Source organism: Gekko japonicus, unplaced genomic scaffold (assembly GCF_001447785.1).
Source record: "Gekko japonicus isolate JY-2015 unplaced genomic scaffold, Gekko_japonicus_V1.1 scaffold2684, whole genome shotgun sequence".
NCBI lineage: Eukaryota > Metazoa > Chordata > Lepidosauria > Squamata > Gekkonidae > Gekko > Gekko japonicus.
Genome location: NW_015161484.1, coordinates 201768 through 213036, shown reverse-complemented (window position 1 = coordinate 213036; position 11269 = coordinate 201768). Strand labels below are relative to the sequence as shown.

Sequence of the window (11269 nt, the reverse complement as noted above, 5' to 3'; positions counted from 1 at the left end):
TGGGGGGGATGGGGTTTATCAGGCAGCAGGCGAGTCATCCCATACAGGATCCACCCCACGCTGTGCCAATGTGCTTGCGGGTGTATTCAATAAAAACTCTGGCCTAATTTTCCCCCAGCTGGTTTGTGATTGGTGTCTTTCCTCCTTCACCCTGCTCCTGTCCTTGCCCCTGGGTCTGCAAAAGTAAACTAAAAACAAGTTGTAAACAGTGGGACCAAATTTCCATGCAAAACAAGTGTAGCTTAAGGGTGTCACCTTTTTACAAATAGCCTAAATGTCTGCGGAATGAAATCAAGGATTATTGTATTAACTTTCAAACTGTGAAGGTATTGGCACTGATCCAGAAAACTTTAGTCACACCTATGGGTAGAAAAAAAGTGGAACTTTACAGTGCAATCCTAAGTAAAGTCAGAGCTTTCTAAGCCCATTGCCTTCAGTGGCAGCCACCAATTAAATTGCTCCCCATTACATTTCAAAGAACACTTGTTTGATTTCATTTTAAACATCCAAATGGAGATCTTGGTTTGCTTGTACAATACCTGGTTGCTCACAGAGAGTGATCAAGAAATTGGGGGGGGGGAATACAATGAGGCCTTTGTCTATCAAGGAGCAGTTTGTCCAGAGAAGTAAGATCTTCAGCCAAATATTTCCCCACATCGCCACATCCTGTGGCAGTGAGTTCCACAGTTTAACTATGCTCTCTGTGAAGAAGTACTTTCTTCTGACTGTCCTGGATCTCCCACCCATCACTGGATGACTCCAGTTTCTGGTATTATAAGGGAGGGAGAAAGCTTCTCCCTGTCCACTGTCTCCACACCATGCATAATTTTGTAGCCCTCTATCATATCTCCCCTTATTCCCCTTAGTCCATGTTGAAGGACTAATCAGCACAGATACCATCTTGCCCCTCTTACCAGATGCTTGTGCCTGGTTCACACATGCAGGAGGATGAAGTGGCAGAGGCAGCAGTGGTAGAGGTGTTTCAGATTGCAGATAGAAGATCTCATTTTGGAATGCTCCACTTTGCTCCCAGTGGCAGAGAAATAACCAGCACTTCAGTTTGGGAGTGCACATGAGGGGCTGGATGTTGTAGACCCTTTCTCCTGCTATGCTAGTTTTTGACTGCATGACATTTTTACACGAGGGAACATTGAAAGCTGGAATCTACCATGTGCAGTTGGAAGTGATACAGTGCTCCCTACCAACTCATAACAACCTCATTCTCCTGTACGTGTGAACCATGCATGTTGGGCAAAGATGAGATCTGTGAGTGCTACTTTTAGTTCTTTGGAGTAAGATATATTGTATGTATGTATGTATGAAAGCCAGTGGGAAACCTTTAAAGTTTTAAAGTGGTAGACCCAAATGCAGATTACTGCTGAATGATAGAACTCAATAGTTTGCCTGAGACCAACTATCTGGAATTTTTGATTCACAGGTGTTTAGGCTGAGCTCTTATCATATAAGTTTTAGAAGTGAAAAGTAGATTAGACTGAGTACAAGACTAGTTATGTGCAATATACAGATACTGAGTTGAAATTGATTGAAATTAGATAAGCATATGGAGCAGAGGTCCATCAGTGGCTATTAGCCACAAGGTATAGATAGGAACTCTGGGGCAAGTGATGCTCTGTCATCTTGGTGCTTGGGGGGGTCAACAGTGGGAGGGCTTCTAATGTCCTGGCCCCACTGGTGGACCTCCTGATGGCACTGGTATTTCTGGCCACTGTGTGATACAGAGTGTTGGACTGGATGGGCCTTTGGCCTGATCCAACATTGGCATCTCTTATGTTCTTATGTAATATATCTTTCAGTATGCATGTTTGCATTGCTTTAATTAAATAAAATTTTGAAAACCAAAAAAAAGGGGTGGGGGGCTTCTGATTGTAATGTTAGTAGAAGTTACTGCTGGGATTTGCTGCTTAAAACTCTTGTTGCCATTTTAAAGTGAGTTTTATAGTAGGTTTTGGCTTGCTTCCCATCGATCTATTTTACTCGCTGTGGTGTTTTCCTCTACTCTGAGCCTCTTGCGTCAGGGCATGACGCTGTCCACTTGAGGAAAGTTAGCCTGGGAAGCACCAGAAGGAGGGTAGGGCATGCACAGTGGCTATTAAACTAATGGTCTGATGTCACTTCTGAGGAAAACCCTGAAGTGGAGTCATGCTTCTGTAGGAATCACAGAAAAATCTATGGTAAAACCATAGAGGTTTATTTTTTGCAATTCCTAGAGAGGCTCTACACCCTCCCATTCTCCTGGTGGATGCCATGTCATTTCTGGGTTCCTCCTGGAAGTCATGTCACACCGTTGGCCTGATGGCCATTTCCCCCCACTCCTGCTGACACTCAGAGTGGTGATGGGTAAAAGAAGGTGGGGGCAGGGGATCCCCAGCTCGTACCAAGGGGCTAGCAACCCTAAGGAGAATGCCTCCAGTCACGGAATAGTTCTGCAGAATCTAACCTTTTTAAAAGCTATGATGGTTTTATATTGCTTTTAAGCTTTGATTTAGCTTACCCTTGCAGCAGGCCCGTAGCTAACGCGGGAGCCGCGGGGCCTAGCCCCCCAGCAGGTTTTATGGGCCCCCTTCCTGAGCCTCGGCTCCCCTACCCCAACTCCCCCTGATTGCCTGTCAGCCTGTTGGCAGGGAGGACAAGGGCAGTGATTTCAGAGGCTTTCCCTGGTGCTGTGCAGTGGGGCTCCTTGGGGGGGGAGCTGGACCCAGAGGCTGTGGCTGCTGCAGCCCTTGCCCTGGAGCCTTTGATTGGATTAGCAGGCGGGGGCCCCAGGCCCCCTCCCTAACAAGTCCTTAGCTACAGGGCTGCCTTGGAGTCCAATAAGATTGAAAGGTACGCAGTAACCTATTCAGAGGACCAAACATCAGATCCTGTAAATATGATGCAGAATTGCTTACGTCCTGCCAGGGGGCAGCAATGAATTAATAACTTGAATTGTTCAGCTTCCGTAGCATATGATGACTGGCAGGGCTTTTTTTGTATTTAAAAAAAAACAGGAACTCATTAGCATAATAGGCCACACCCAACAGCAGGAACGCATCAGCATATCAGGCCACACCCCTGCCAGCACAGCTCATTAGCATATTAGGCCACACCCCCGTGCCTTCCCTTGGCTTGCCCGGGCACCCCACAGCTGCAGGGAGCCCAGGCAAGCTGGCCCTTGGACGGGACGGGGAAGGCACGGGGAGGCATTTAAATGCTTCCCTGATTCTTCCAGGGCCAGCCCCCCCCCCGGCCCACCCACCTCGGAGTCACAGGGGGGGGGCACCCTCCAAGCCTTCCCTCTGTAGCCACGCACACAGAGGTTTTGGCTGCAGTGGGCGTGGCCAACTCTGAAGCCAGCCGGAACTCCGTTCCTGTGCGTTCCTGCCCAAAAATAGCCCTGATGTATGGCTGGCACTCCCCCCCCCCCCCCAAGTGTCTTTTTGTTACAAGGCCAATTAAGTGCTTCAGTCAACCGCAGTCAAGAGCACAACTTCTATAAAAAGGATTTCAGGTTTCTGGGGTGGGAAAAACTACCTGGAGAATTTCTGGGAAAGATCTTGGAGAGCAGACTGTGCTGAGCTCGATGGACAAGTGGTTCGACTTGGTCTAAGACGGCTTCCTATGAGAAGGGACCATGATTCAGTGGTAGAACACCCACAGAAGGACCCAGCTTTCATCTCTGGCATTTCCAAGCTAATGAGCCCAGGCGGCTCGTGTCGGGAAAAGCCTTTCTCTGTCCGAGCCCAGAGAGCTGCTGCTGACCAGATGACACAATGCAAAGTGATAAGGCAACTTCAGTCAATTTCTCACTAACTGGTTACATACGTTTTCTGTGCCTCAGAAGTGCTAAGAGAACCCTGTCTTCTGGGCCAAGTTACACGCAACGTTTTGACATGCGCTTCAGTACAAGGATCTCAAAGAACCCCATGTAACAACACTCAGGGCTATTTTGGGGCAGGAACGCACAGGAACGCAGTTCCGGCTGGCTCCCAAGTTGGCCACGCCCAGCAGGAACTCATTAGCATAATAGGCCACACCCAAGAGCAGGAACTCATTAGGATTGGCTACATTAGGGGTGTGTGGCCTAACATGCAAAGGAGTTCCTGCTACAAAAAAAGGCCCTGGGTTTTGACAACAAACAAGGTAAACAGAATAAGAAGCAAAAAGTGGGTGTGGCTGGATAACCACACTTCTGGTAACATGGGGGTGTGGCCTAATGTGGTAATGAGCTGTGCTGTCAGGGGTGTGGCCCAATATGCTAATGAGTTCCTGGTGTTGGGTGTGGCCTATTATGCTAATGAGTTCCTGCTGGGCTTTTTCTACAAAAAGAGCCCTGATACTGACAGCAAAACCCGTTTAACAAGACTGACAGCATGCTGGAGAATCAACCCTTATACGAAAAAGATCAATATATAGTATGGGTTTTTATGTAAGCCAACATAGTGAATAACAAAGCACGTCACATGTACAGGCTGTAATAGTGACAAAGTACACTTTGAGTTCCACGGGTTCAAAAACTTGTTTTGTGGCTTTCATCAAGTTGAAGGTATAATCATTGAATGTCCTGTTTTTGACCCCTTCAGCCATAGTATAATTCTTATCCTCTCTGTTGGTTTAGATTCCTTTTGATGTTGGTCTTGTTACACAGGCATCTGATCAACAGCATATATCCCTGAAGTGAACAAGAACAGGTTTTAGAATGTATGAAATATGATTACTACAAGGCAGTTTCTGTTCAGGTTATCTCCTTTGGGTTCAACCCTTTTTGGAAGCAGTTTTGTCTTGTTCCCTGCTTGCCCACAGGATCGTGTTGCATTTGTGTATCTCCTGAGGTTTCCCAGTTCTTCTCCTACCTAGTTTATTAGGACCAAACAAAAACATCACAAAGTCATCATGAGTAGCTTTCAAATATCTCAGAAAGAGTATATCAAAAGTTTACTATTTTGTGATATTTTCATTAGTCCTAATAAAAAGATATTATATTGGTATTGTCGCGTTGGGAATTTTGCTACGACCAGCCAGAGCTTCCTACTATCCTGTTTATGATTTTGTTCCAATCGTACAAAGTGACTATTATAGTGAAGAAAAGGCGGCGTGATAGACTTGAGCCCTTCCCGAAGTGAGACCCTCCACCCATTTCTGGCATAGCTGCCGATCATTCTTCAAGTTGGACAGAATTATAATTTCCTTCAAGCCACGTGCTGTATGCAAGAATTATTCCTCCAGGTCTTCCTCCCTCTTTTATGCTTCTCAGTTTTTGTTTATTCGTAAGATCCCTAAGTGTTGGCCTTTTTTTTTATTTTGCAGCTGACATGGAAGAAAATTCCTTAAGAAGCAGGGATAAGCGGCTTAGTTTGAACTTGGTAAGTGCTCTTTTGTGGCAATTTGAAAGGATCCCGGGAGGGAAGTAAAAGGGATGCATCGTTGATTAATTTTCAGGGAGTGCCTACCAGTTTGGGAGAGGAATTGCTTGAAGGTACACTCACAGCCTAGCAGTTCGAAAGCAAGAAATTGCAAGTAGATAAATAGGTACCGCTTCGGTGGGAAGGGAACAGCGTTCCGTGCGCCTTGGTATTTAGTCATGCCGGCCACATGACCATGGAAACGTCTTTGGACAGTGCTGGCTCTTCGGCTTGGAAACGGAGATGAGCACCGCAACCCTAGAGTCGGATTCGACTGGCTTTTGAGCAAGGGAACCTTTACCTTTACCTTTTACACTCACACCATGGGATCAGTGTTTCCTCTAAGCTGAGTACGAGTGAGCTAGCTCACAGTTTTTTAGCCACCGGCTCACACATTTTTGCCTTAGCTCAGGCAGGATGACTCCAGAGCAAACTAATTTAGGTAGTAGCCAAATCGCTCGCTCACAACTTTAATGCCAGCAGCTTACAAAGCAGAACTTTTGCTCACAAGACTCCACAGCTTAGAGGGAGTCTTGCATGGGATGCCTAGCCGCTTTCGCCTCACCTAAAAACGATTGCTTCCAAGCTGAGTAGCTGGCTACGGAGCACCATTCCAGGATGGCAGAGAAAGGGCTGAGATGACTTTGCACCTGTTTCCACAGAGGACAGCCAGATCCTTCCAGCTCTTTGTACCCCTTATTATCTGGCATTCTGAGAGGTACTGCTTTCTTGCTGTCATAGCTAATGGCCATTGGTAGAACTATTCCCCCGTTGTCTGGAGATGTGGCAGTCTGAGGGCTGGTGTAGTGGTGAATTGCGCGTACTCTAATCTGGGAGAACCGGGTTTGATTCCCCACTCCTCCACTTGCACCTGGCTGGATGACCTTGGGCAAGCCGTAGCTCTGATAAGAGCTGTTCTTGAAAAAGAGCCGTTTCCCTCAGAGCTCTCTCAGCCCCACCTGCTGTGTTGTGGGGAGGGGAAGGGAAAGGAGTTTGTAAGCCGCTCTGAGATTCCCTTGGGTAGTGAAGGGTGGGGTATAAACCCAATCTCCTCTTCTTCTTCTTTTACCTCACAGGGTGTCTGTTGTGGGGAGGGGAAGGGGAAGGAGTTTGTAAGCCGCTCTGAGACTCCCTTGGGTAGTGAAGGGCAAGCTATAAATCCAATCTCCTCCTCCTCCTCTTCTTCTTCTTCTCCTTCTTCTCCTCCTCCTTCTTCTCCTCCTTCTCCTCCTCCTCCTCCTTCTTTTTCTCCTCCTCCTCCTCCTCCTTCACTACTAGCACTGTGTAAGCCAGGCCAGCCTAATTTAATGGATGCAGGGAGACTCCTGAACCAATGATGGAACAAAGTGCACAGCTATATGTGGCTTTTACTGAGTGTAACTACTCTTGTGCCATTTGCCGTGTGAAGAGGGGACTGGGCACCACAAAACGACTCCCGATATGTAATGCGTGCCCTTTGTCAGGGTGGTCTCCCCCGATCTGTGGTTTAGCCCCCACCCCTTTGGCCATTCAAAGCTATGCAGGATGAAAGCCTGGCTTTGACCTGCTGTTTATGGATTCAAAAGGGGATTGGATTTAAAAAGAGGATTTGGGGGTGCTGGCAGGTTTAGGCTCTTGAAACCCTGAGCTAGAACCACGGTCTGGGGAAGAGCAGGGAACTCCAGGAGACCCCCGCATCGTAAATGCCCCTGGCCCATCTGTTCCAGAGGTTGCCCCTGAGGAGCCTGCAGGTGGAGTTCCCTCACCAGAACTTCCCTCTGTTCCCCCCCCCCCGCCTCCCCCCCGATCCTGGGGCAACTAAATACCAGTCCAGGACTTGGTCCATAAGTTCACCAGGATCCACCTCCACCCAGCAGAGACAGCAGACTCACGCCAAGATAGCCCATCAGAGACACCGTGCCATGCTGGCAGCCCGTTCTCCACCTCCTGGGCCAGATCACGCCCCCAGGGGATGCAGTCTTTTGCAGGATTCTGACCCCAGTTAAACCTGGACAAGATGAGTCCCTGGAGCGGCTTCCCTCTCAGCTGGGAAGGGGAAACTTGCTGGATCAACCGGTGCAGAGCCTGGCCAGCTCCCGGGCCGAGGGTCTGGTACCACCTAAGGAGACCTGACTGGCCCTGCTGGCAGAGTGCAGGACAGGAACAATGGAGGGAATGAGGAAGAGGTGTTTGTCGCATAGGAACAGGGCTTTGGGGCCCCATGGAGGCTGAGCAAGTGAGTGGGCATCAACATGGCAAGTGGGGTTCAGCGTGGGCAAGTACAGAGTAATGCACATAATGCTCTGTATTCTTGGTGCTTGGCGGGCAACAGTGGGAGGGCTTCTGGAGTTCTGGCCCCACTGGTGGACCTCCTGATGGCACCTGGCTTTGGGCCATTGTGTGACACGGAGTGTTGGACAGGATGGGCCATTGGCCTGATCCAACATGGCTTCTCTTATGTTCATGTTAAGCTGGGTGCCTCTGGGCATTTTCCCTGTTTGGGAGTAGGAGCTCCATCCAGTGCCCGGATCACTGGGTCCTCCATCAGGCTTGGTTTTCAGCACGTGTGTAAATTATGCCCGCCAACCCCTGATGCCAGCCCCAATTGAAACTTCTGCCCCAAAGTGCCAGGAGCTCCCGAGAGATGGTCCGAGTGCCTTTCATTCTTTGGTGCACCACGTGGGAATGTTTTCCATGCATCACAGTGCAGGAGGGAAAGTGTTCTTAATCATCAGTGAGACTGGCAAATACCATGACAATAGGCGCAGAGTATATCAAGAAAATGCATTGAAATAATTTTCAAATAAACTTTTTTCTATCTTAAGTGACTTATAGTCATTCAAGCAGACAGCCTCTTAAAGGACAATGACAGAACTTTTTTTTAACAATGCTAAGCACCAGGGCTCTTTGTAGAAGAAGCCCAGCAGGAACTCATTAACATAATAGGCCACACCCAACAGCAGAAACTCATTAGCATATTAGGCCACACCCCTGACAGCACAGCTCATTAGCACATTAGGCCGCACCCCCATGTTACCAGAAGTGTGGTTATCCAGCCACACCCACCTTTTGCTTGTTATTCTGTTTACCTTGTTTGTTGTCAAAACCCAGGGCTTTTTTGTAGCAGGAACTCCTTTGCATGTTAGGCCACACACCCCTAAGGTAGCCAATCCTAATGAGTTTCTGCTGTTAGGTGTGGCCTGTTATGATAATGAGTTCCTGCTGGGCGTGGCCAACTCGGGAGCCAGCCGGAACTCTGTTCCTGTGCGTTCCTGCCCAAAAATAGCCCTGCTAAGCACAAACAAAAACATGCAACTCAAGTACAGTTATGCACATAAGCGGTTGGAAATCTAACCTGCCCAACAGGCCTGGTTTTACTTGCATATTCTCAGGGCTTGTCTGGACGCTGGCCCTGAGAGAGTTTTCAGAGTTGAATTCAATTACGTGATGGGATCGAGCTGACAACCGGATAGAGGGTTACATCTTTCTGATCTTGGTCAATCCTATGGCCGTGGTGAGGAAAGAGATGGGCTTCCCCTCTCCTTGCAGTAAGGGTTGATGGACAAAGAAATGGAAAAGAACAATAAAACTCTTATCTTTGCGCCTCTGAGCTCAGGAAATTACTCTTAATGAGCCAGTCGGAGGGAAGCTTCTGGGACCCCTAACTGTGGACTCCAATTCCCAGGTGCAACTACTCTTAAAGGTACATTAACGCTGGCTGGGGGCAGCACAGGGCTTGATTCATGGTGGGCCCCCTCTTCTTTCCCCCCGTCTCTTGAAAATTACCTTGGGCAGGGCAATCTAATTGGGTGCCACCACAGAAAAAGCCCTGACCTGGGTAGTCCAGGCTAGCCTGATCTTGTCAAATCTTGGAAGCTAAACAGGGTTGGTCCTAGTTAGTATGTGGATGGGAGACCACCAGAGAAGTCCTGGACTGAGACCTGGAGGCAGGCAGTGGCAAACCACCTCTGAATGTCTCTTGCCTTGAAAGCCCTCCGGGGTCACCATAGGTCAGCTGTGACTTGACAGTGCTGGGCCTCAGAAGACAGGAACATCAAGAAGCAAGGCCACGGAGAACAACCTTAGAGGAAAACAATGTTCCCTCTAAGCTGTGGAGTGTTGTGAGCAAAAATTCTACTTTGTGAACCAAAAGAGCTGCTAGCATTAAAGCTGTGAGCGAGCCTACATTTGACTATTGCATAAATCAGTTTTTTAGAAGATTATCATCGTAACCATGTAAAAATCTCAGACTGAATTCTTTTAAACTATATTAAACTATATCTATGGGTTGATCCTTAAATGGTCAATCCATAGATCCTGTAATATTTCTTTAGTTAAACTATCTGTTTCAGACCTTAAACAATTCTTTTATTCCAAAGGGAATCAATATTTACCGGGCGCCATAAAGATCTTTGAAATTAAAATTCTCTTCCAACTATTATATGGAATTCCCGTTTGGATAACAGGCTTTCATAACAATCTTGAAAGACTACAGGCCTGTATTTATCGCCAATTTCTTGACATCTCTGCGTCCCATATTCCTCTCTTTGTTTGGAATTAGGCCAACATTTTATAATTACTAAATGTTGGTTATTGACTTTTAAATTTGTGGGAAGGTAACAGCGTTCCGTGCGCCTTGGTGTTTAGTCATGCCGGCCACATGACCATGGAAACGTCTTCGGACAGCGCTGGCTCTTCGGCTTTGAAACGGAGATGAGCACCGCAACCCTAGAGTCGGACTCGACTGGCTTTCAAGCAAGGGAACCTTTACCTTTTACTCATTGGATGAAGTCTCTATTTTCCAGATTATTAAATGGAGACTGCTTTACCTGGAACTTCAAGTCTTATGTCCTGCACAATTTAGCATATTTTCTCAGGCTCAGTTGAATCTCCCAATTCATTATGGCCAGATAGCCCACTATCTTCACAACTTAGTCCAGCCTTTGCACCGTAGAGCCTTTACACTAGCCTGACTAAATGTCAAGTCAAGTCTAAATGTGTTCCCTTCAAAAGAGCTTTCAGGTCGGTCTAAGAAAATTCCCTTTCATGAAAGGTTATGTTCTTGTCCTTTAAGATCTGTGGACTCAATATATCATATTATTTTTGGCTGTCAATTTCACTCAGTCTTACGCAAAGAATTGTTGTCATCTTTATTTCCTCCTAATTATAGTTCTAATAGGGAAAACGTTATTCAAAATCTACTAAAGGATGCTAATCCTAATATTAGAGCTATAGTGGCCAAGTTTCTTGCCGGAGTAGTCAAAGATAGATCTATTCTAGTAAAGGATTGTTTCATATTGCTTATAATGTCTTATATATCCATGTCGTGTTATTGTACATCTGTGTATCTTACTGCTATGCCATTAAAAGTATTTGACTTTATTAAACTATATCCTGTGGTCTGGAAAGTCAATGCCTCAAATTTCTAGGTGGCCTTCCCAAGTATTTTTTTCCCCTCAGTCCCACTCCCATGGAGCTGCGGTGGCTCAAGTGGTTAAGACGCTGAACTGCAGGCTGTGGAAGGTCGGTAGTTCAGCAGTTCAAGACCCCGCATGACAGAATGAGCTCCTGTCTCTAGTTCCAGCTCCTGCCAACCTAGCAGTTCAAAAGCAAGAGATTGCAAGTAGATCAATAGGTACCACTTCGGTGGGAACGTAACAGCGTTCCGTGCACCTTGGTGTTTAGTCATGCCGGCCACATGACCACGGAAACGTCTGCGGACAGCGCTGGCTCTTCGGCTTTGAAGAGCCTAGAGTCGGACTCGACTGGCTTTCGAGCAAGGGAACCTTTACCTTTACCTTTTACCCACTCCCAATCTGTAACATGGGGATAATAATGCTGGTCTACTTCGCATGGCTGTTGTGAGGATGACTGCAGTTATATTGACTGTG

At 47.2% G+C, this 11269-nt stretch overlaps 1 protein-coding gene across 1 annotated transcript in view; it reads left to right on the top strand.

Moving 5' to 3' along the window:
- The window catches only part of GAB3 (GRB2 associated binding protein 3), a 38376-nt gene that overhangs the window by 8051 nt on the left and 19056 nt on the right, over positions 1-11269 (top strand). Inside the window, exon 3 of the mRNA XM_015429160.1 lies at positions 5305-5360. Coding sequence (XP_015284646.1) covers positions 5305-5360 — 56 coding nt within the window. The remainder of the gene's footprint in view (positions 1-5304; positions 5361-11269) is intronic.